This window comes from Cucurbita pepo, chromosome 16, assembly GCF_057944985.1.
Source record: "Cucurbita pepo subsp. pepo isolate OVF chromosome 16, ASM5794498v1, whole genome shotgun sequence".
Lineage (NCBI taxonomy): Eukaryota > Viridiplantae > Streptophyta > Magnoliopsida > Cucurbitales > Cucurbitaceae > Cucurbita > Cucurbita pepo.
The window spans coordinates 12,818,692-12,842,267 of NC_141813.1; the positions used below are offsets into that span (position 1 = coordinate 12,818,692).

The window sequence follows — 23,576 nt, forward strand, 5'->3', positions numbered from 1 at the left end:
TCATTTTAGCTTGGTGTCTATGGCTACGATTTTAGCTTGTGTTGTGAATCTTCTTGTTGTCTTCCTTGCTTGTGTGATTATTCTATGTTCATAACAAGTTCAATTGATTTTTTTTATATATATATATTAAGATTGGTTTCTCATTTTCTCTCAAGAGTAGAATTAGTTTTGTTAATCTTTACCATGTATGTTACTGTTTTTAAACATAATGCTAATTGACGATTTGGACGATTTGCAGATTTCTAAATTAGTTTAGATGACCTAAAAATATCTCAAAAAATATAGGTATAGTCTGAAAATTGACCTAAAAGTATCTCACCAGATATGATATAGTCTGAAAATAAAGTGACACTATTAATCTAGTCTTCTTAATGATTCGTCTAGTCGATTCATGTAGTCTTCTTAATGATTCATGTAGTCTTCTTAATGATTCATGTAGTCTTCTTAATGATTCATGTGTATTGGTCGGATCACCGTATGGAGTTTAGTTAAAAAATTTAATACAATGATGATATAGGATTGAGGACTTTATGTGACGCTATGTCATATGATACATACCACTAATGATTAAGATAGGTTGCAAGAGCACCATAATACTAAAGTTATTCTATTTAATTCTATTTAATGGAGCTCTCTAGTCCCGATTCATTTGACACCAATTTCTTTAATTCAACAATATTTGAGATTTGCAAATTTTTAGTTGAAGCCTTATGTCTATACTTGTTGAAGAAGTGAAAGAAGATTTCAGGTAAGAAATTTAAATTTATTAAACAAAGTCTAGAACAAAGAGACCGTTGGGAAACAAAGTCTAGAACACCCTGGGCTTAGCAACAATGGTGGAGTGCTTCAATATGTGCAAGCTAAATTGCCCACCTTTTTCTGTTGTGTCCAACTTGGAGTGACCAGGAGGGGGAAGGAGCTCAAAGTTCTGAACCAAACGCCCAATTGTAATGGCAAGGATAGGCAAAGCCAGGATGATGCCAGGGCAGCTCCTTCGCCCAACACCGAAGGGTAGGTATCTGAAATCGTTGCCGTTGGCCTCTACCTTGGACTCCTCTTCCAAGAACCTCTCGGGGCGGAACTCTTCTGGGTTCTTCCAGTTGCCTGGGTTGTTAGCAAGCCACCATGCATTGACCAAGATCTTGCTCTCAGCTGGAATGTCGTAGCCGCCTAGCTTGGCATTGTGGAGGTTCATATGGGGCACAAGCAAAGGAATGGCCATGCGAAGGCGGAGGGTCTCCTTGATCACGGCTTGGAGGTATGGGAGCTTGATGGCGTCCGGCTCAGTAATTTGAACCCCGGGTCCGAGTACAGTGTCGAGCTCATTCCTTAACTTCCTTTGGATTTCTGGGTGGTTCACTAGCTCCGCAATGCCCCATTCAATTGACCACAACGTTGTTTCAATTGCTGTTCAACAAATGTAAACCATGAACTCAAATCAATAACCAGTTTGCTTTAGCTAATTTCATAACCAATATCATAATTCCTAACCTAATTAACCATGTTAATAGAATTTTTAAATGTTGAAGAAAGAAGTTGTAAGCCTTAAATGCATAGTCAAAGTGACTCAAGTGTCAAATGTTTGATAATTCTAGATAAATAGTTGAACCTCGATTAAGGAAGGTTGTTCGAAGGCTCCATCCAAAGGTCTCAGAAAATCTCCATAAACCTCGGAGAGGATTGTTTGAGGGGAGGGTTTATAAATAAAGAATACATCTCCATTGGTATGAGGCTTCTTGAAGTCCAGAACCCGAAAATTCAAAGTGAACAATATCATACTATTCTACTGCAGAATTGCATGAAAAGACGATAATACCCTAGCCATAAAGGCCAGCCTTTCTAAGTTTAATTTTAAATAAATTTTGAATGTATCTTATAAATGTTTATTTAGAAATATTATTTTCAAAGGTCCAAATATAGAATAATCGTATAACCGTACGAGATTATGGAAAGATTTAGATCACATATTTAATTAGTAAAATATTACGCTAGTAATTGGACTTATGAATTTACCTGCAACATTGATATTCTCAACAATGTAAAGCAGATTGTCTTCGTTGATTTCTCCCTTCTGTTGCGCATCCAACATATGATCAATTGCACATTTCAATCCCTCGTTCGTCGTCTTCTTCGTGTTCGTCAATTTCCTGTTCAAAATTGTTCATGAGTTTTTTCAGTAAAAATGTCAACAATTCGAGATTTCGAACTCACTTCCTCTCATCGACGAAATAATCCTTGAAGAGTTTGAGCCTTGTTTCCTTGACTTCCTTGCACGTTTTGAGATATCCTCTCAAGAACGGCCTCAAGATAGGGATGAAGTCGCCATAGTTGTAATCGAAGCTCTGCGCCAATCGGCTCCTCTCTCCGTTCAGAGCCCTAAGTTTGAGAAACAGAGGATCGTCTTCACTCTCGAATCTTCTATCGAACATAATCCTGTACATGTTGTTGTACATCATAAGCTGTAATCGCCGCCGGAGAACGACTCCGGTTGTCGCCGATTCTGGATTCTTCTTCACATCCTCCACCACACTAGCGGCCTCGTCCTCCCATCCCTGACGGTATTGCTGGACCACTTTGTTAGTGAAAAACGGAACTGTCATGATCCGTCTCATTTTCCTCCAATGCTCGCCATATACGGTGAAAACCATATCCTGACCTTTACCGGTGAAGATGTCGAAAACGACGTTTCTGGTTCGAGATCCAAACTCGACTCCCTGCGTGTGGAGCACTTCCTTGGCCAGTTCCGGCGAGGAAACCACCACGAGGCTCCTCTGTCCCATCCGGAGCATGAAAATATCGCCAAATTTCTTGGCGAGATCTGTCAGATTGCGGTGGTTCAAGTCATCGCCGACCTGGAGCCAGTTTCCGAATATAGGCACCGGCAATGGCCCCGGCGGAAGCTTGAATCGCTTGCCGCGTAACTTGGAAATGGCGATAGCAAGAACCATGGCGATGAAGAGGCCGATTAGAGCCTTCTCAAGGAGGAGGAGATCCATGCCGGAGACGATGGAACGAAATTAGATTGAACTGAAAATTAAGTTGGAGCTGTAATTGACAATTGGGGACTTTATAAGCAACAGATTCAATTGGCAATTGGTTCGAGAGACGGCGTTCTCTGACGGCAGGTGTTAGGTGAGACTTGTGGCGAACTTTCGGCAAGACTTGCTTTCTGACGTTAGATTTCACGGCGTCCACCATGACTGCTATTATTATTATTATTTTATTTTTTACTTTGGGACCTCACTTTTCACCAACGTGCTAAATAAGTGTAAAAAAATCACGGCTGGTTTATTATATGTTTGGCTACATCAATCTTTAGGCAAGATTATTTTCACGAATTGACAATAACTAAACTAGAAACTAAGCGTCATTCGACCGTAAATGTTACATGCACGTGTATTTTCACTCATTTACAACTGTAGCCAGCTTACCTCTACTTTTGGCTAGACCTAATGTTACGATCATGCTTGTCCAAGATGTATTGTCTATGGTTGCATGCAAGACGTCTCGTAAGAACACTTAAGACTCAACTTTATATCTACTTTAGGTCAATATCCTTCAAATGCAGTGTCATATCTTATCTTATCATCTTAGTTCTCAATAACACGATCCACACACTTCTACATCGATCCAGAACTTCATCAAGATGCGTCTGGACATAGCTGAAAGATTTATTAAATATTTTTAAAATTTACTAAAAAAAAATTAAATAATCAACCTGTTTTTTTAATTAAATATTACTTTTACTGAATTTAGAGTTAGATCAGTAAATTTTGAGTTGAAATTTTACAATTATCTAATATGGTAAATTTTATGGGTGCATTGGATTATTATTAAGAAAAGTAAATTATGGTGATAAAAAAACAATCATTTTTTTACCTCTTTTTTAGGAAAAAAAAAATATATTTTTAATTTGGGAGAGGAGGGGGTAGGTAGGGTTGGGGTGTGGAAAATGTGTCCATCTTGCCACGTATTCATCTTTGTACCATCTTCCAACTCATATTTGTTCATACTGGTACCGACCGCACTGGATAACTCTCCCTCCTTTGTTTTTTGTTTTTTTTTTTTCGTGGCAAACAATAATTGTCCTTCCCGGTCGGAGGGTAACTTTTTCTGTATTTGCAGGCTACCGTTCCTCCTCGTAGCGCCCACATTTCACTGCCTAAATTTAATTTAATTTTTTTTTTTTTTACTTTATAATACTTTATTTAAATAAAAATAAAAATAAAAAATCTTAAAATTTACAAAATAAGAAATAAATAAATAGTCATAGTTAATATTTTATCTAAAACATACTTTATTATTATTTTTTTAACTTCTTATAGATTTCGAGAACACTTTCATTTTTTAGTTAAAAAAATAATTTTAAAATTTTAAAAATAACATTAAAAATGTTTGAAGATAATCGATGAGTGTGAATAGATATAAAATTTTTATTGAACTTTTTTATAAAAAAAATTGGGTTAATCTTTTTTTAATTTTTATTGATATTTTTATGATGTTATTAATTTTAAGGGTTTATTTGAATTTAAAATAAATAAAAAATAGTGAAAGTTTGTAAAATTCAAAGATATTTTTTAAATATCACCATTTTTTTTTTTTTTTTAAGATTAGGTTAAAAAAATATATTCTAAATCTTTGTATTTAGGTGAACCAATCATAATTTAATTGGTTAATATATGTATATGTATATATATATATATATATCACTGTTGAGTTTATTAAAATATATTTATCACCGTTAAATTTAAACACTCAACCAAAGAAATTTGTGTGCCAATTGAGAGAAGCAAATTCAATATTGAATTGTCATTTATAGCACTGAGGTTAGGAAGCGCTTTAATTACGTCATTATTACAATTTTCAACGGCATCAAAGACTATTACTTAATATGATCCAATGTTGCCTAACCTAATTAAAAACTTTGAATATTTTATTATAAATTAATTTATGAAATTCAAAACAGAACACATACTTTAAAGCGACAGAAATTAGGCAAAAATTATACGATAGATCAACAGCCACGTACTATTCATTAAGATATTAGATGTTATGTCCGAGTAAATAAGAAGTGTTTGGATGAACCAATGTTACATCCGAATTAGAGTAGTCATGAAGATACCGTGATTTAAAAACGCTTAAAAAATTGATAGATATTACCTATCAATTTAAACGTGCTTAGCTTTGAGTAATTTTATGTTTGGTTAGCCGTTGCAAATATGTTAAGAACTCGTGTCGGGTTGTGGAGATAATTTACACTATTAGAAGTAACTCGAGATTAGTAAGTAACACGACTATACGTCAGAGCAATCAGACGTCGATTTTGAATTCTAAAATTGACCGGGAGTGTTACTAATATAAATAATTAGTGTTACCGACCCATATTATTTTATAAAATCAATTCTAAAGAAAGGATATTTTTTTAATAATAATATATCGAGATATGTTAAATTATAACTTTGAAATAAATTATTAAATTTTAAATTTTAAATTTTTTAAAAAATTAAAGAGATAAATTAGAGAAAACTTGAAAATCCTAATATTTTAATATAATTACTAAAATACGGTTATTGGATTCCACATATTACATAAAAGTTAAAAAGGCTAAATTTATAATTAATTATTTAAAAATGCAAAATTAAATAGACCGGCCAGTGGCCACACAGGCATTTGACCGCCCGCCAGGAGGAAACGCCGTTATGTTGTTGACGGAGTGTTAAAATTCAACTGAAACATGGAGACGTCCAAAACGGGGGCTACGGTCATCGCCTAAACGCTGCGTTTTAGTGAGCACAAATCTTCTAATTAAATATTAAATATTTTTAATATTCATAATACTCCTTTGTTTGGTTGTAATATTAATTTTTACTAATAAAAAAATTAATTCAAATTTCATGAAAAGACGGTACCTTTATGGTTTGGGTTGGATGGTCTGAGTCATTTGAACTCTTCTACTCATTTTCATAAATATAATTCAAATACAAATTATAAATTTATCGTATTAATATTTAAATAAAGTTTTGAAAATCATAATAAATTTCTAAATTTTCTATATTGGGTTAATAGTTTCATAAATTTTAATATTATCTAATATTTTTTTTTAATTATTTTCTTTTTAACTATGACTCTTTTTTTATATTAATTTTGTGAATAAATAAATAAATAAAGTCACCGAACTAAATGGACTCGTTTCTGTTTCTGGGCCGCTCAATTTGCCTTCAAATGGCCCAAGTAACAATAAACATGAATGGGCCTTATCGAGCTGGGCTCAGGATTCAAAATGGGCCTCCAAAGCCCAAAAAAGCAAGGTTTGCAAACGACGTCGTTTTTAGTCACATTCTTGGAGGACTATATTATAAATAAAGTATTATTCGCCGCGAATTTCTTGAGCCTTACTCTAATTTCTCATCGCTCTGCCTTTTGCATTCTGCTTGGAGAAGGAAGAATCCGAAAACCAGAATGGCGGCCTCAGCTATGGTTCTTGACCCGAAATCCTCATTGGAGCCACCGGCGTCGTTCCCGTCGACGAGATCTGATCTCCTCGGCTTGGCGGAACAGTCCTCCGACGAGGATGACCTCTACAGCCGTCTGAAATCGCTGCAGCGGCAGTTGGAGTTCATCGACATTCAAGAAGAATACGTGAAGGATGAACAGAAGAACTTGAAGCGCGAGCTTCTACGAGCGCAGGAAGAGGTTAAAAGGATACAGTCGGTGCCTTTGGTAATTGGCCAATTCATGGAAATGGTCGATCAGAATAATGGCATTGTTGGATCCACCACCGGTTCTAATTATTATGTTAGGATTCTCAGTACTATTAATCGTGAGCTTCTTAAACCCTCGGCATCCGTTGCTTTGCACCGTCACTCTAACGCCTTAGTCGACGTCTTGCCTCCCGAGGCCGACTCTAGCATATCTCTGCTCAGTCAGTCGGAGAAGCCTGACGTGACCTATAATGTGAGTTTTACATAATTTTGTCTTCCTAAGTTTTTTGAATTTGCATAATGATGTTATTTTCGTCTGTCTTATATCTATGCATATATATCCTTTTGTGACATGGAATTAGGCTTCAAGTGTAATCCAGTCTTGTTGTTTTGGGTTGAACTCGTTAAATTGTGATATCATCTTGTTCGAAAGCTCAAATTGATAGGAGCTTAGGTTGTTCTTCAAAGCAATTGGTGATCATACAACGGAAAAGCTTTATGAAATCTGATAAACACTTGTTGGTTCACTTACGATGGTCGAGATTTTCTAAAGGTTTTTAGGGATTCGTTTAACAGAACATTTTGGATTGAACTTTTAATTGAACATTTAAGTTTTCCCCCCGTCAATAGTGACAAGGCGTCTAGTTAGTTTTAAATTTTTTTATTTGAACGCATTTTTTCCAGAGTTAGATAGTCTCGAATTTTATGGCAATGTTCACCTTATTTATTCCTCATTTCTTAACACGAGTTTGAGGTTGCCGACTTCAATTTAGCTGATTAGACTTTATTACATCCGACTCTATGCTAATATTTCCTCTTATTCTGTTTCCTCGAGGAACGTTTAACCCAAACAATGCTGGAAATTTGCTTACTGTTTTTTTAAAAATCATTTTAGGATATTGGCGGATGTGATATTCAAAAGCAAGAAATTCGTGAGGCAGTAGAGTTACCTCTTACTCACCACGAACTGTACAAACAAATTGGTATTGATCCTCCTCGTGGTGTTTTGCTTTATGGTCCCCCTGGAACTGGTAAAACTATGCTTGCCAAGGCAGTTGCTAATCATACAACCGCAGCCTTCATAAGAGTTGTTGGTTCTGAATTTGTTCAGAAGTATTTGGGTGAGGTAAGTTTGGAATTGCCTATATATCTTTCGTAACGTCTTTACTTGTTCATTTTCTAACTACTAATACTACAAAAAATCCATGACGATCTTTTACTCACTTTAATCTTGGTTGTTTGCGGGAAACTAGCCATTGAAACTACTTTAGCTGTGTTCTTGATCTTAGTCTTCAATAGTGTTAAGGCATAGAAAGTACAGTTACTGATGTTGATCTTCTTTTGCGATTGGCTTCTTTTTTCTTCTTGTTCAAACTTCAGGGTCCACGTATGGTCCGGGATGTTTTCCGCCTCGCTAAGGAAAATGCCCCTGCAATTATCTTTATTGATGAGGTTGATGCCATAGCAACAGCCCGATTTGACGCTCAAACAGGAGCTGATAGAGAAGTCCAGCGTATTCTCATGGAACTTCTAAATCAGGTACGATTTTCATAAAAATGTGGATCCAATTGCACAAGGCTATGATGATCAATGGGTCTCTAATGTACCCATGAAACTAATTCAGAGTGAAATTTTTAGTGCTATATTTAGCTAATCAATACTTTTCTGATGACTACTGGTTCATTTAGTTTTAAACTTAATTTTATTTTTGGTAGATGGATGGGTTCGACCAGACAGTGAATGTCAAGGTCATCATGGCAACCAATAGGGCTGACACATTGGATCCTGCCCTCCTACGTCCTGGAAGGCTTGACCGAAAGATTGAATTCCCTTTACCTGATCGCCGACAGAAGAGGCTGGTATTTCAGGTAAATCTTGTACATAATTCAGTTAAATTCTCTTGTTTTTTCCTATTGCATACAGCAGCCATGGTTTCTTAATGTATTTGTAGTTAGTTTCTGTCCTTTTTCTCTCTTCAGCTCACTCTAGGTGGGGGAATAAACAGACATCTTTAGTTTTGGCTACTTATGCTATGATATCTGCCATTTTTCTGCATGTGACATGTCAATTTTAGTTTACGACTTCTATTGTCCTTTGTTTTCATGTAGGTTTGTACTGCAAAAATGAACTTGAGTGATGAGGTGGATCTAGAGGATTATGTTTCTCGCCCAGACAAAATCAGTGCTGCTGAGGTTAGTCATCGAAATGTCCTTTTCTACAGTAAATGTGTATATGCCTAGTTATCATCAGTGGAAGAAAGTATATTAGAACTGATGTAGTGAGTTAGTTTAATGATTTTGTCTGAATTATTTAGTTTTTAAATACTTAGTCTGTCAATAAATCCTCTTAGATAGAGGGGCTAGCCTTTAGATTGTATCTCTTGAATACACTTTTTGCAAACTAACTCAGTGCAAGAACTCAATATCGAAGAATTACTCTTCTATTTATTTTGGTCTCATGTTCCTTAAAACTTGTTACAAAAGCCTGAAGATTTTTCTTTGAAGTACAGTATACCATTACCAGCAAACACACTGTATTGCCCCATATCTGGTTTACTTCTTTAGTCTCATTACCTTGTAGCATCCAATCTTGAACCACACCCGCCCCCAAGCCGCGTTTAGGAAAAAGAAAACAGGGTTTGGAGTTGGTAATTGATATGTGGGAAGGGTCTGACGAACGTAGGACTTTGTTCTGAAAATTTGAGTACTTGGGAGCATCCCTTGAAGAAATTCTATGCTCCTTTAGTGTTGAGGATGCTGTTACGGTCTTCGGAGAATTTAGTTGCTTTCTAGTGTTGAACTTTGATAACAACAACAAATTTTCTTTAGCATTTTTTCCCTCATCTTTATTGCATTCGACATTGATCATTATTCGTGATGGCTAACTGCAGATCGCTGCTATCTGTCAAGAAGCTGGGATGCATGCGGTTCGTAAGAACAGATATGTTATACTCCCAAAGGATTTCGAGAAGGGCTACAGAACCAATGTGAAGAAGCCTGACACAGACTTCGAATTCTACAAATGATTCCCGGAGATGGAGGTGAAATCTCAGTATCGTCTTTGTCGACATGATCGTAATTATAGGTTCCTTTCCCTCACTCGGGAGATCGCTGTTACAACAACTGATAGATCGAGTTTATTTGCCGGTCAGATAGAGCTGTGGGACGGTATTTTTCTTGTATCACTCTGTTACTTCTTGTCATGAACTCTATATTTCCGCATCATTTAGAATGCTGGCCTCTGATATTGCTCAAAACTTGAATTGTTTTCTAATCTATCCAAGCATTGAAAAGGATGGTTAACTACTCAGCAAGTAGATAGATAGAACATTCTCAAACTTGTCTGCTGGGTTCAGTTCCACTGAATGATGCAAACAAAATCTCTCTTTATTTGAGCCCATGGAGTAAAAGGAACATAAAGTTGTATGGCCCACCCTATCCATTGGTCGTAGAATTCTATTGAAGTGTAGGTTCTGTCAACATTATCATTATCTCTTCGTTGATTTCTTGTCCCTACTCAAACGGCTCATAGACTATTTGAAGATACACAGACATAGGAAGATACTTTAGTCTTCAGGTTTGCTTATTTTAATGGACTTTCCCCTATGAATTGAAATTTCTAAATTTTGTGTCTATTTACAACTTTTAATGTCTTACAAAATTGAATTTTATGTTTAATAAACCTTTAAAATTCTAATTTTGTATCAACCCGAGTTCAATCAAGGACCGAAGTTGTTCTACCTCGTTCAAGAAGAATAGTCCAGGTTTTCGCTTGAGTCTTTCCTTCCTTAAACCTTTCGAAAAAGAATAAGAAATTGATGATGATCCTTGCTTCCCGTGAAGGAAGGGAAGTCCTTGATTCATGACCTTGTTTATTGTGTTTGGACTTGAATCGTAGACCTTCTCGATTAAACAGGTCAAACATAATACAATTGTAAATATTTTAAAAAATGAAAGTTTTAAAGGTTAAATTTGTAAAATTTAAGAATGTAGGTCAATTGATGCTCTTTTAGCCTACATCGTGTTATTTTTTCAAGGTGATTTGAAACTTATTGCTCGATTCTCTTTGTTTCTAAAGTATATTATCTCTAACTTTTGTCAAATTCAAAAGTATCATCAACGTAGAGCACCTATTAAACTCAACAGAGTTATAAGTTGAAGGCATCGGGATGTAGGTAGAACACAAGTTGCTAAAGAGAGATGAACAAGTCTCAAACACTCAGAATCTAGCTAGCATTGGTTTTGAATTTTAATAGAATTATTAGGGTATAAATGAGTATTTTCCTATAATAAATAGCAATAAATGCAAACAAATATTCTTATCCCAAAAATACCCAACAAAGGGGGAAAGAAGGTTCCAGATCCAGCTGTAAATTGAGTATCGAAGCTTGAAAGTGGAGTTGAAAGCGGAGTTGAAGCTAAAATTTCCTTCTGTGAGAGAATAGAAGGCGACGAGCATCTTGAGATCCACGAAGCTGAACGGCCCGACTGGAAGGGAGAAATTCGAAGACGCATTAATTTCGATACACTGTGGTCCTTTCAATCGAAAGCCCTAATTCATCACACAGCGTCAAAAAGGTCAGATTCACGCTCTCGCTAATTCCTAAATCATAAACATTCCACTTCCTCCTTGTTTACAACCTCCAAATTCCGATCTCCTACCAAAATTTGGAGTAATTCGAACGAGAAACGCGGTGCGATGAGAGAGGCTAGCCGATCGGTGAAATCGAGGAATGCGTTTGGGAGTGCTTGGATCGAAATCGATCCATCTTTTCGCAGTTTAGGGCAAAATTTTGATCTATACCGTTGGATTAAATCGGGAACATACCGAGAAAATTGACCTAAATCGGTGAAAAGTTAAAGAGCGATTGGAAGGTTTGAATGTGGCGGGATTTAGGTGAGAAAATGGGAGATATAATTGCAACAACTTCTCATCTTTTCTTTTACCAAGTTCGAGTACTAAACATAGGTGAAGCGTAATTATTGTTACCACCCCAAGATCAAATCTTCATATTTCTATTTCTATTTTTGGACAAATTTGAAAATGTTGGATCATCATTTATTTTAATTATTTTAAAATATGAATGAAATATTTTATATATTTTATATTTGTTATAATTGTTTGTTGTCCGCATCATTCTCCGCTAATTTAAGGAATGATCATGAATTTATAATAGAAGAATAATATCTCTATTTAAATAAAACTATCTCCATTAGAATGAGGTCCCATTGGAAGCTCAAATAAAGCTACGAGTGCTTACTCCAAGTGGACAATATCATAAATTTTAAATGAAAACATGATATTTTGTCAAAGAATAGTTTTATTGATAACGGACATATCACAGAACCTATTAAGCTTCATTTATCAATCCAATAAGGATTGAGAAGCACAAATCACCCTCACGATATTGCTTGAAATTAAATTCTAATGTAGCAACTGAGTCACGTGGCACGTGAGTTATTTTTCATGACTCTAAAAGCAACACTGTGCGACCGATGAAGAATTATCATATTTTTGTTGGGTCGATGAATCTCACATAACCTATAACTTCATATAAAAGAATCATTAAAATTGTCGAAGCTAAATAATTATTGTAGGGTTTTTGGAGACAAATTTCACAAATTTAAATGAATTATTAGAATAAAGTTTGGATCCCACATTGGATCCTCATTGGTGCTATGCCTTGAAATAACACATTTGACCTAGTTGTTAAAAAAAAAAAACAATAAAATAGATAATAATAATTTTTGTAATGAAATTATTTAATTGATATTTTTAATAAATTAATTATTTAAAATATTAATACCAAAGGTCATAAAGCACGTGGTGTGTTTAAATTCAATCTTAAAAAATAAATAATTATTTAAATAAAAAATTGTTTGAAAGCTAGAAAATGAAACATAAAAAATACAAGATATTATTTTTGCTTATTTTTATTATTATAAAAAAAAAAACAAAAACGATGTCGTTTTGTACACGTTTTACCATATTTCATTTATAAATACAAAATAGATATAATTTAAAAAAGATACGGCTGCGTTTTACGTTAATCATTATTTTGTAGCTTTATGTTTTTCTTAATTAAATATATATATTAAAAATTATAAATTGCTTTTTTTTTTTTTTTAATTATTAATTCCTTTAAAACTTTTATGGTAAAATTGTAAATTTGAGTATGTGGAAGCAAAAGCATGATAGAACATGGATGGGTTGATTGAAGAACGAACAAGAAGAACAATTAATTGAGAACCTCAGCTTAGTTTCACAGTGAGCACCATGGAATCATAGTGGGTTTCTTCCTTTTTTCCTTACTTTACTCTTGAAAATGACACCAATTCCTCTCTGCTCCCCAAAAAAAGTAGCCAAGGAGCGGTGATTTTGAGTGCTTTCACTTTTCTAATCGCCATTTTCTCTGCTTTTTTGCATACCCATTTCGTTTAATCTCTTCATTCTCTCTCTTTCACTCGATTTTAACCTCTTTTTGCCTCAGATCCCGTCATTCCGGCGGGATGTGAAGCTTCTTCACTGCTACATTTTACTGTAAATCCTCTCCGCCGTCCTCTCCGCCGCAGCTCCACCTCCCATGGCGACCTTCTCTTGAGCTTCTTCGCAGCTCATTTCACCCGTCGCTACTTCTTCAGGTAACGCCGTTGGATGATTGAGTGTTCTCAGGTTCTTTCACTTCACTTGTTTGTCGTTATGTTGTTACTCCATTTCTGTCTAGTTTCGCTGAGTTTATGCATCTGGATGTTACTTAGATGATAGATCTGTGTTCTTGTCGGGAATTTGTTTTGTTGGAATTGTATGTTTTTGAGCTGGCATTACACTTGAAGATGATTTTCAGGTTTACTTTCACAAGATTTGAACACCATTTTTGGGGTTTCAAACAAGAACATCCCTGTCCTTTTGTTGGAAATTATGTTCTTCTGATTGTCAATTTTGTAGCTCTAATGGCATGATAATGACTAGAAAATGTCCTCGTTCTTTACTTTCTACGTTATGAAACTAGAATACTGCTAGGAACTTTTGGGAGATTCAAAGCTCGGACCCGTTGGTCGAGATGTATGCCTTAACTAATTGAGCTATGTTCGGTGGACGTCTTAACTTGAAAATTTGCATAAGCTCTACTTACCAAATTTGTGGCAGGTAGGCTCTAATGTAATGACTGAAAAATGTCCTCGTTCTTTACTTTCTACGTTATGAAACTAGAATACTGCTAGGAACTTATGGGAGTTTAAAGCTCGGACCCGTTAGTCGAGATGTATGTCTTAATTAATTGAGCTATGTTCGGTCGACGTCTTAACTTGAAAATTTGCATAAGCTCTACTTACCAAATTTGTGGCAGGTAAAACAACAGGGCCAGAAGGGATCATTGTTGTCACTTTTGCAGTTACGTTCTTCAAGCATTCTATGTTACTTAATTCCAAATGAAGTTCTATTCAGCATCGTTGTTTCCTTTGTTTTTTGTTATTGTTAATCTACTTCCCTTTGCCATTGCCGACCTCGAATCCGACAAGCAAGCTCTTCTTGACTTTGCATCTTCGGTTCCACATCGTCGGAGCCTCAACTGGAACGACACTGCCTCTGTATGCACAACTTGGGTTGGCATTACTTGCAGTGAAGATGGAACTCATGTGGTTACCCTCCGGTTACCGGGGATCGGACTTGTCGGTTCGATTCCTTCTAACACTCTAGGGAAACTTCATGGTCTCAAGGTTCTTAGTCTCCGTTCCAACCTCCTTAGCGGAAGAATACCGTCCGATATCACCTCACTTCCTTCTCTTCAATATCTTTTTCTCCAACGGAATAACTTCTCTGGTGGTGTTCCGTCCTCCTTTTCGCCTACTCTTAACGTATTGGACCTATCGTTCAATTCATTAGAAGGGAAGATTCCAAAATCTATACAAAATTTGACACAACTAACTGGATTGAACCTTCAGAACAACAATCTTTCTGGTTCTATACCCGGTATCGACCTCCCGAAGCTCAAGCATTTCAATATAAGCTATAACCATCTCGTTGGTTCTATTCCGACTTCTTTGAATACATTCCCGAGTTCGTCGTTCATTGGAAATCCTTCATTATGTGGAGCGCCTGTAAACGCTTGCTCCGTAGACCTTTCTCCAGCTCCTAATGCTCCATCTTCACCTGCCATTTCTCAAAAGCAGAGCTCGAAAAAACTGAAGATGGGAGTTATTATTGCTATTGCAGTTGGTGGATTCTTCCTTCTATTCCTTGGAGTTCTTTTTATGGTTTTGTGTTGTTTAAGGAAAAAGGACGGTGAACGCTCTGGCACAAGAAAAGGGAAGGTTTCGGGTGGCGGGAGAAGTGAAAAACCGAAAGAGGAGTTCGGTAGTGGCGTGCAGGAGCCTGAGAAAAACAAGCTGGTGTTTTTTGAAGGCTGTTCGTTTAACTTCGATCTTGAAGATCTATTGCGAGCTTCAGCTGAAGTGCTTGGAAAGGGCAGCTATGGAACAGCTTATAAAGCTGTTCTGGAGGAACCTACCACTGTTGTCGTGAAAAGGTTGAAGGAAGTGGTGGTGGGGAAGAGGGAGTTTGAACAACAAATGGAGATTGTGGGAAGGATCACGCAGCACCCGAACGTCATGCCACTCCGAGCGTATTATTACTCAAAGGATGAAAAGCTCCTCGTTTATGATTACGTCCCGGGAGGCAGCTTGTCGTCACTTTTGCATGGTACGTACTCTTTATTTTCGTTCTGTAAACTCGTTAATTCTCCGTTACAATAATCTCTTTCTCTACCTTAGTTTTATACCGACTTAAAGGCTGTTGTGTGTAAGTACAGACAACTTATGTACTTGTAAGAAACCGAGCTTTCGTTAAGAAAAATGAAAGAATACAAGAGCGTACAGAAACCAAGCTCGAACGAATGGAGTTCAAGAATAGTTATGAAAAATGACTCCAATCTAAAAAAAAACACAAGACCAAGTGACAGAAACCAGACATTAAACCTAACCATTTCCTTAAACTCCTCAAAGAAGCTAGCTTGTCCGGGGATTTAGAAGCATCTCCTCAAACAACGAACTACCATCCCTATCCCAAGCGAGGTTGTCGAGTGATCCCAAAGAAACTAAGCGAATTGGCAATCCCATAACGAACGATCGAGGTCCTCCTCATGCCTTCTGCTGAGAATGATCGAGGAAGAATGCCTTTGAACACGATGCGAGGTCCTCCTCGTGTACTTTTTCGGTTTACGGGTGAACTTGTGTGTAGCTAAAACGGGGAGTTAATAGAAAATGCTAGTTTAGAATGATACTCGGAAAGTGTTGTATGTTTTCCTTTACGTCCCCGATGCTATTACCTAAATTCTTTCGTACTTCGGTCCTCAGTTTCATTTTGAAAACAACTGAAGTGATCACAAAAGTTCGTTTTGTTGGTATTTTCGACGTTGAACGGTCCAGTTGGGCTAATCAATCTTTAGAAGTGTTCACAGCATATCTATGATTATGTGAGACTATTTCTTATTGCAGGAAACAGAGGTGGGGAAAGAACTCCGCTCGACTGGGACTCGAGAGTGAAGATCGCTCTTGCAACGGCGAAGGGAATTGCTCATATCCATACAGTGGGCGGTCCGAAATTCACCCATGGAAATATCAAGGCCTCAAACGTTCTCCTAACTCAAGATGTGAATGCCTGTGTTTCCGACTTTGGCCTTACTCCTCTTATGAATGTCCCAACTTCTCGAACTGCAGATTATCGTGCGCCCGAGGTGATCGAAGCTCGGAAACACACACACAAGTCAGATGTTTACAGCTTTGGTGTTCTTCTTCTCGAAATGTTAACTGGAAAAGCTCCCCTGCAATCACCACGTCGTGACGATATGGTCGATCTCCCTCGGTGGGTCCAGTCTGTTGTGAGGGAGGAATGGACAGCTGAGGTTTTCGATGTCGAGCTAATGAGGTACCAGAATATCGAAGAAGAGATGGTGCAGATGTTACAAATAGCAATGACTTGTGTAGCGAAGTTGCCCGACATGAGACCGAGCATGGACGAAGTCGTTAGAATGATCGAAGAAATCCGGCAATCTGACTCGGAGAACCGGCCATCGTCCGAAGAGAACAAATCGAAGGACTCAAATGTGCAGACCCCATGAATTCATTCATTTAGATTGTGTTTATTTTCATTATTTGAGGAAGAATTGTGCAAATTAGGAAGGCTAAGTTCAATCATTTTCTTTCCAACATTACCCCCAGACCTTTTGGCTTCTATGCGTTTGTGCTTTGTAGAGTTCATCATCTGATTTTTAAGTTTCTTTAGGTTTGATTGAATGTGAACCATCTGATTTGAATTCATTAGTTTTTTTCTAAGCTTCCTTCAAAATTTTCTTCAATCGGGAATGCAAAGAGACCCATCGATCTTTAGCCCACTCAGCCTAAGACGTTTAATGTGAGACTTGAGTAAAGGAGATGCATAAATGAATTAGACCGTACTCGAACCAGAGTGGTCTTAGGAACAATATGCTCGACAAGGACTTGAAATAATGCAAGTTAGTCCCACATCGGCTAATTTAAGGAATGATCATGAGTTTATAATCATAGAATACTCTCTTCATTGTTATGAGGTTTTTTTGGGGAAGTCCAAACCCATAAAAGCTTATGTGAGTGGGACATTTATAATTATTTTTTATATAAATAAATAAATGTAAAAAATTCTAGAAGCGTCTAATATCTCTGTCATTATTTAATAATTCTGCCAAGATTCTGTCTTCTCCATAGCTTCTCTGCTTCTCTCTTCATAAGAGCTAAACCCTTTCCCGTCGATCTACCTCCCGAGGTATTCCTCTCTCGCTCTGTCTCTTCTGCAGTTAATCTCAAAGGTCGGCGAATTTTCTCTCTTATTTTGTTTTGTTTTGTTTTTGGTCTTTTGAATGTTTATTAGCTGTGTTTGATTGCTTGCGTGAGTTGAAATCTTTTGTTCCGATTGAAAATTTTGGTCTATTTTGTGTTTGGAGTTCAGATTTCGCGTTTGTTTTCGAGGAATCAATGGCTTCCAAACGTATTCTTAAAGAGCTCAAGGATTTACAGAAGGATCCTCCTACGTCTTGCAGCGCTGGTATATGGACTTTCCTTCCCTCTGCTCACCTGGTTTCTTCTTGTTTTTGCTATGAACATCTGATCTTTATTGTTCATGATTGAGCCAGTGGAATGTTTGTTTCTACTGCGGCATCCTATTTTTGGTTCTCTTCTGTGAATTTCTTACTCGAACTTTATTTTTGCAAAAAGAACCTCGAAATTCATATGGTTATTGTCTTCATACGGTTTTCCTTAGGTCCTGTGGCAGAAGACATGTTTCATTGGCAAGCAACTATCATGGGACCTGCTGATTCTCCATATTCAGGAGGTGTATTCTTAGTTTCTATCCATTTCCCTCCGGACTATCCTTTCAAGCCCCCAAAGGTTAAATCCTTTCTGGTTTGAATCTTTGCATTTGTTCTTGTTGTTCTTATACTCTTATGTACTGATATGGCCCATGAATCGACTTCCTTGCTTACTCGGACAGCCTGCAATATATCGGGATTGTTTTATTGAGAGTTTTCACTGAGCTTGATGCTCTTGATTTTGATAGTTTCATGCTCACTGTCGTTGTAAACCGGTCTATGATTCCCAAAAACTGAACTCTTTAAACCTCGCAGGTTGCTTTTAGGACTAAGGTGTTCCACCCAAACATTAATAGCAATGGAAGCATATGTCTGGACATTCTTAAAGAACAGTGGAGCCCGGCGCTAACCATTTCTAAGGTTTGAATTTACAGTCTCTTGAAACTAACCAACTAAACTAGTTTCTATTGATTTATGGTGTTGGCACATGTTCTCTGTTTTTTTCTGTAAACTATCTGTGACTTTGTTTTACTGCCACCAATTGGCTATATGCTCTATCGTAAGAGTCATATATTTATTTTCCGTTTTCTTGGAACCGTGAAGTCTGACTGAATGGCCTTGAAATTGATATTCTGTGTGTGGTTTTTTGCAATACGTAGAGATGAGATGTTCTTGTTTTCAATTTTATTGAGATCTTTGACTATTCTGAATTACAGATCCTCTCTTTGATAGTTGTGTTGGTAAATTTCCCATTATCATCGTGTTTTAGGTGGAGGCTAGGATTATTGAGTGGGGTCTGGATCACTCTGAGGGGTCCCACATCGATTGGAGAAGGGAGCGAGTGCCAGTGAGGATGTTGGGTCCCGAAGGGGGGGTGGATTATGAAATCCTACATCGGCTGGGGAGAACAAAATCTTCTTTATAAGGATGTGGAAACCTCTCCTTAGCAAATACGTTTTAAAAACTTTGAGGGGAAGCTCGAAAGAGAAAGCCCAAAGAGGACAATATTTGCGAGCGAGGAGGCTGAGCCCCAAAAGGGGGTGGACACGAGACGGTGTGCCTTCAAGGATATTGGACCCTGAAAGGGGTGGATTGAGGGGTTCCACATCGATTGGAGAAGGGAACGAGTGCCAAAGAGGACATTGGGCCTTAAAGGGGTAGATGGTGAGATCTCACATAGGTTGTGGTGGAGAACGAAACATTCTTGTAAAAACCTCTCTCTAACAGACGCGTTTTAAAAACCTTAAGAGAAAATCCGAAAGGGAAAACCCAAAGAGGACAATATCGGCTAGCGGTGGGCTTAGGGCGTCAAATGTTTCTCCTTTTGCATTGTGGGCTTAGGGCCTCAAATGTTTCTCCTTTTGCATTGTTACATACTTGATAATTATCCACCTTTGTTGTCAGAATGTCCCAACTCTTAGTGTTTGAATATTTTATCATCAAGGATTTCAGCTGGAAGTAAGAAATTTTCATAGAAATATTAGCTTGAGAAAGATCTTAAGTTTATCTCGATTAGAACTTCTCCCTGTTAAGCGGTGAAATGTCATCTCTTTGAATCGATCACATGATTAGAAACCTCAGAAAGCAACCTTGCATCCTTTTTGATTCAAGCGGGAAAATTTTATGCATCCTTATTGCTATGCCTTCTGTAAATTAGCTGTTTTTATATCAATCCATTTGAAGTTAGAATCTTATAGAACTTTAATACGAACTAAATATACTTCAGGTGCTGTTGTCCATATGCTCTCTGTTAACAGATCCCAACCCCGATGATCCCCTCGTCCCTGAAATTGCTCACATGTACAAGACTGATAGAGCCAAGTATGAAGGTACTGCACGCAGCTGGACTCAAAAGTATGCTATGGGATAGTTTCTACAGCTAAGCCCATCTCAGCTCTTAGAAGATAGAAGAAGCGCCTTGAATCTTACTTCTATGAACTTGAAGGAATGAAAGCCTCTGTATTCGTAAGACTTAAAGCTTTTGTAAGGAATTTAACTTTCATTGTGAATATCGATTTGAAGAAATTATATAATGGAAGTCCTTTAACTTATATAGATATCCTCAAATGATTGATTTTGATATTTGTTATGAGTTGGAAAGCTGTTTGATTGTCCTGTCCTGTTCCGCTTGGATCAATATGGATCCAAGGGTTGGATTATTAGGATGATGATTAAACGATGAACTTAACCAACCTTTCGATACAAATCTTAGAATGTAGGAGATATTTCACAACAGATCTTGCCAACAGTGGACTGATAAGCTTTTAACGGTTGACAACCACTTTGGACTTTCCTTTTCGGGCTTCTACTCAAAGTTTTAAAACGTGTTTGCTAGGGAGAGATTTTCACTCTTATAAGGAATGATTTGTTTCCCTCTTCAACTCATGTGGGATCTCACAATCTATCCCCTTCGGGCCCAGTGTCCTTGCCAGCACTAGTTCCTCCTTCGAGGCCTAGCGTTCTTGTTGGTACTCGTCCCTCTCTCCAATCACCGTGAGATCTCACATGAAAATTCATACTTCATTAAGAGTTTAGGCTTGATGGGAAAGTATATTACTGGGAATGAATCATTGAGTACCAATGTGTCCCTTTATTTATGAAAAGGGTCAAATATGAAGTTGTGACAAAGAGCTTCTTTCAATCACTAGTATTATTGATCTAAATGAATCTCTTTTGCATCATTCATTCTTTTCTTCAATTCCTTCACCAAATCTCTATTATTAGTAGAATACAAATATGATTTCACTGCACAGAAGCATCTAAGCACATAATCTTTGAGTTTTACTCGTAGATCTGAGTCAATATGAGAGCCCACCCTGACTCTCTTAGATTCTAGTGGGAAATGGGAGAAGCCAAAATATCAAGTCTTGTTCTCTTTGAATGTATATTTCTCTCAACTTGCCTCGCAGGTGTACAGTCTCCTAACAACGTGGCCAATTCTCTTTGGAAGAAATCCCACCAAATAAACATGTATAATTTGAACATTCTTTGATTCTTTGCACTAATATTCCTATATATCTGCCTTCAATCTTCTTGCTTAGACTTGTGTTTTCCACTCCCAAGTCTTCCCTTTTCATTGTCTCTGCATATTCTTCTTCTTCTCCTTCGCCTGACTGTGGTTTCTGAAGTGAAAGGGGATTCTTGGTGGCTGATCCTTCAATCTTCTCTGTTTCTTGTTCAATTTGGTGTCTTTTGTGAAGCTAATTTGGATGATGTTCTTGCGTTTGATCCTTCTTCGTCTTTGTTTTGCTGATTTTACTGATTGATTGAGCTTCTTCTTGCTTTGTAACTCTGTTCTGTCTATGCCCACTTGTGAATTCTGATCTTGACCAAAAAGCTTCTCAGTCTTGTTAGAGTGAGTGTTTTTTTCAGATCTAACATGTCGGCGGCGGACAGGGCTTCTTTGTCGGGGGACAGAGCTAACTGCCGCCGGAAACCGGCTGCTTCCGGGGACTCTGCAAAGCTGGAGCAAAAGCTTGTTAGGATCATCGTCACAGACGCCGACGCCACCGATTCGTCCAGTGAAGATGAATTGATTTTGGGATCAAGAACGGGAGTTAGAAGACAAGTAAGAGAGATCACAATTAATCGTTACTCTGTTCTTGATGGTTCTTCAGCAGAGTCCCCTGTTTCGGAGATTAGCAAGAAGCGGAATCCTAGATCACGTAGGTCCAAATCATCTTGCCGGAAGAAGTTCAGAGGAGTCAGACAGAGGGCTTGGGGCCGTTGGGCGGCGGAAATCCGAGATCCGATTCGCCGAAAGCGGATATGGCTTGGAACCTTTGATACGGCGGAAGAGGCGGCGGTGGTTTACGACCGAGCTGCTTTGGAACTCCAGGGCCCAAACGCCATAACGAACTTCTCCAGTGACGGAGCAGTTACAACGGCGGCCGACGGGGGTAACAAGCAGGAGGACGGCTTAGACTCGCCCAAGACGACGGCGGTTTGGTCGCCGGCGTCAGTACTCCATTACGACGGCGTGTTTACTCCGATAGATGAGATGCTTTATTGTGGAGAGATCGATGAGTTCGAATTTGCCATGGCGACGGCTAGCTTGCCGGCGGCGCGGAGGCAGTACGGCGGCGAAGAAGATTTCGGGGAGCTGGAGCTGGACTTGGACTATTTCTTGGTTGACGTCATTTACTAAGTGGGGAAGGTTCCGAACAGCATGGAATGTCCATTAATATTCAACGAGGTTGCGAATTAAATAATAAAATGATGATAAATCCATTATATTAAAAATTAGGTGAAATTTGTGATGTGGCTGAAATTAATTATAAATAACAAGTTTAGGGAGTGTGATAAGGAAAATTTTCCTTTTTTTCCTTTTTCTTTTTAGTTCAAACAAAGTTTTAAATTCAAAATAGGCAATAATTACTTTTTAAATTTAAATTCACAACGGTCTCGGACTTGAAAAGTAAAAGTTTGAGCTTGAGATGCTTTGAGTCCGGTCGACAAATACTAAGTGTATGGATGTAAACATCCATTTGGAAAAAAAATTGATGAAAGTTAGAATCCATGATTTACTCCCTAAAAAACGGTTTAATATGTAAAGGTAGAAATGAAACAAATGATAATTGAATCATCAAATAAACGAATAATCAGGCCGGGAAGAAAAGAAGAAGAAATCAATCACCTTTTCCTCTCCGAGTTTACAAAGAAAGAAGTTTGAACATTATAAGATATTGAATCGTCTTGCTCTTGTGAACATTGATCCTCAATGGCAAAAGTTGATCATCAATGGCAAAAGCTGATCATCAATGGCAAAAGCCGTTGAAATCCTCATTTTTGTCCATAAGCTCTCTTTGTATAAGAATTACAAATGTCTTTTTATATATTGGTGCAAATAATTACCTTTATTTTTTGGGAGGGGAACAACAGTTAGGAACCGTGGCTGATACCTTGTAAATTGAGGAGCAAAGAGAGGATTCCACCCAAGGAGGAGCTCATGTCGATTAGCTAGTTGGTGAGGCAATAGTTTAACAAAGCGATGATCAGATTCGAGAGGATGATCAACCATACTAGGACTGAGACACGACCCAGTTTGAGAGTGGTGAATTTTTTGCCATAAGCGAAAGCTGAACGAAACAATGCCACGTGAAGGTAGAAGACATACGGGTCGTGAACTTCTTTGTTATTAAATGATTCGTAAATAAACGTAGTAATATTATCACGATCTAATAAATTACAATTTAAATAAAGAAGAGAATTTGAACTTAGTAACGTTGAAAGTGACATATTTTAATGTATAAAAAGTACTATGCCCTAAAGAAATTAATTAGCATGCACTCTTACAAAGGAAGGAGAGAGAGAGAGAGAGAGGTGTGGTGACATGAAATAAAGGTATTGGGGATTTGAGTAATTGAATATTAAAAAGAGTGGAAAATGGGTTAGTTAATACGCCAAAGGCAAAACTATGGGAGTGGATTTGGTGGGTCCATTGTTTGTTTACCAAACAGATTTAAAGGGAACCAATAATTCCAAAACTAAGGACCCAAATTGCCCAATACTTTTTAATCTCAATAGCCGCCTTTCAC

General features: G+C 37.5%; 5 protein-coding genes across 9 annotated transcripts; 4 read left to right on the forward strand and 1 right to left on the reverse strand.

The window, feature by feature from the left end:
• Nucleotides 1-742: 742 nt before the first annotated feature.
• LOC111777471 (trans-cinnamate 4-monooxygenase) lies at nucleotides 743-3,054 on the reverse strand. The gene is made up of 3 exons (XM_023657095.2): nucleotides 2,212-3,054; nucleotides 2,014-2,147; nucleotides 743-1,407 (listed from the first exon to the last, which is right to left on the reverse strand). Exons 1-3 carry the CDS (start codon nucleotides 2,994-2,996, stop codon nucleotides 809-811), a joined length of 1,518 nt encoding a protein of 505 aa, XP_023512863.1. The 5' UTR covers nucleotides 2,997-3,054; the 3' UTR covers nucleotides 743-808.
• A 3,329-nt stretch (nucleotides 3,055-6,383) lies between these two features.
• On the forward strand, nucleotides 6,384-10,006 carry LOC111777655 (26S proteasome regulatory subunit 6B homolog). The gene is made up of 6 exons (XM_023657355.2): nucleotides 6,384-6,954; nucleotides 7,597-7,827; nucleotides 8,082-8,240; nucleotides 8,417-8,569; nucleotides 8,810-8,893; nucleotides 9,592-10,006. Exons 1-6 carry the CDS (start codon nucleotides 6,460-6,462, stop codon nucleotides 9,724-9,726), a joined length of 1,257 nt encoding a protein of 418 aa, XP_023513123.1. The 5' UTR covers nucleotides 6,384-6,459; the 3' UTR covers nucleotides 9,727-10,006.
• A 2,872-nt stretch (nucleotides 10,007-12,878) lies between these two features.
• On the forward strand, nucleotides 12,879-17,029 carry LOC111777247 (putative inactive receptor kinase At5g58300). 2 transcript variants are annotated; one of them, XM_023656761.2, is made up of 4 exons: nucleotides 12,879-12,988; nucleotides 13,192-13,342; nucleotides 14,047-15,398; nucleotides 16,193-17,029. In XM_023656761.2, the coding sequence occupies exons 3-4, from the start codon at nucleotides 14,129-14,131 to the stop codon at nucleotides 16,813-16,815; spliced, it is 1,893 nt and encodes a 630-aa protein (XP_023512529.2). In that variant the 5' UTR covers nucleotides 12,879-12,988; nucleotides 13,192-13,342; nucleotides 14,047-14,128; the 3' UTR covers nucleotides 16,816-17,029. The 2 variants fall into 2 exon arrangements, with proteins under 2 accessions (XP_023512529.2, XP_023512526.2); XM_023656758.2 differs by having other exon boundaries at nucleotides 12,923-13,073.
• Nucleotides 17,030-17,380: 351 nt separating this feature from the next.
• On the forward strand, nucleotides 17,381-20,090 carry LOC111777249 (ubiquitin-conjugating enzyme E2 28). 3 transcript variants are annotated; one of them, XM_023656765.2, is made up of 5 exons: nucleotides 17,381-17,538; nucleotides 17,679-17,774; nucleotides 17,991-18,118; nucleotides 18,355-18,459; nucleotides 19,766-20,090. In XM_023656765.2, exons 2-5 carry the CDS (start codon nucleotides 17,705-17,707, stop codon nucleotides 19,907-19,909), a joined length of 447 nt encoding a protein of 148 aa, XP_023512533.1. In that variant the 5' UTR covers nucleotides 17,381-17,538; nucleotides 17,679-17,704; the 3' UTR covers nucleotides 19,910-20,090. The 3 variants fall into 3 exon arrangements, with proteins under 3 accessions (XP_023512533.1, XP_086974649.1, XP_023512534.1); XM_087118523.1 differs by having other exon boundaries at nucleotides 19,797-20,090; XM_023656766.2 differs by having other exon boundaries at nucleotides 17,397-17,495.
• LOC111777248 (pathogenesis-related genes transcriptional activator PTI6-like) lies at nucleotides 19,864-22,364 on the forward strand. 2 transcript variants are annotated; one of them, XM_023656762.2, is made up of 3 exons: nucleotides 19,928-20,004; nucleotides 20,949-21,009; nucleotides 21,412-22,364. In XM_023656762.2, exon 3 carries the CDS (start codon nucleotides 21,419-21,421, stop codon nucleotides 22,184-22,186), a length of 768 nt encoding a protein of 255 aa, XP_023512530.2. In that variant the 5' UTR covers nucleotides 19,928-20,004; nucleotides 20,949-21,009; nucleotides 21,412-21,418; the 3' UTR covers nucleotides 22,187-22,364. The 2 variants fall into 2 exon arrangements, with proteins under 2 accessions (XP_086974647.1, XP_023512530.2); XM_087118521.1 differs by lacking the exon at nucleotides 20,949-21,009 and having other exon boundaries at nucleotides 19,864-20,004.
• Nucleotides 22,365-23,576: the final 1,212 nt, after the last annotated feature.

Excerpts from the sequence above, each read along its gene's own strand:
- LOC111777471 (XM_023657095.2), bottom strand. The coding sequence starts at position 2,996 with ATGGATCTCCTCCTCCTTGAGAAGGCTCTAATCGGCCTCTTCATCGCC. Across the intron at positions 2,148-2,211 it reads TATTTCGTCGATGAGAGGAA|GAAATTGACGAACACGAAGA; the intron begins GTGAGTTCGAAA and ends AATTTTGAACAG. Across the intron at positions 1,408-2,013 it reads TGAGAATATCAATGTTGCAG|CAATTGAAACAACGTTGTGG; the intron begins GTAAATTCATAA and ends TTTGTTGAACAG.
- LOC111777249 (XM_023656765.2), top strand. The coding sequence starts at position 17,705 with ATGGCTTCCAAACGTATTCTTAAAGAGCTCAAGGATTTACAGAAGGAT. Across the intron at positions 18,119-18,354 it reads ATCCTTTCAAGCCCCCAAAG|GTTGCTTTTAGGACTAAGGT; the intron begins GTTAAATCCTTT and ends TAAACCTCGCAG. Across the intron at positions 18,460-19,765 it reads CGGCGCTAACCATTTCTAAG|GTGCTGTTGTCCATATGCTC; the intron begins GTTTGAATTTAC and ends AATATACTTCAG.
- LOC111777248 (XM_087118521.1), top strand. The coding sequence starts at position 21,419 with ATGTCGGCGGCGGACAGGGCTTCTTTGTCGGGGGACAGAGCTAACTGC.
- LOC111777247 (XM_023656761.2), top strand. The coding sequence starts at position 14,129 with ATGAAGTTCTATTCAGCATCGTTGTTTCCTTTGTTTTTTGTTATTGTT. Across the intron at positions 15,399-16,192 it reads CTTGTCGTCACTTTTGCATG|GAAACAGAGGTGGGGAAAGA; the intron begins GTACGTACTCTT and ends TTCTTATTGCAG.
- LOC111777655 (XM_023657355.2), top strand. The coding sequence starts at position 6,460 with ATGGCGGCCTCAGCTATGGTTCTTGACCCGAAATCCTCATTGGAGCCA. Across the intron at positions 6,955-7,596 it reads AGCCTGACGTGACCTATAAT|GATATTGGCGGATGTGATAT; the intron begins GTGAGTTTTACA and ends AAATCATTTTAG. Across the intron at positions 8,894-9,591 it reads ACAAAATCAGTGCTGCTGAG|ATCGCTGCTATCTGTCAAGA; the intron begins GTTAGTCATCGA and ends GGCTAACTGCAG.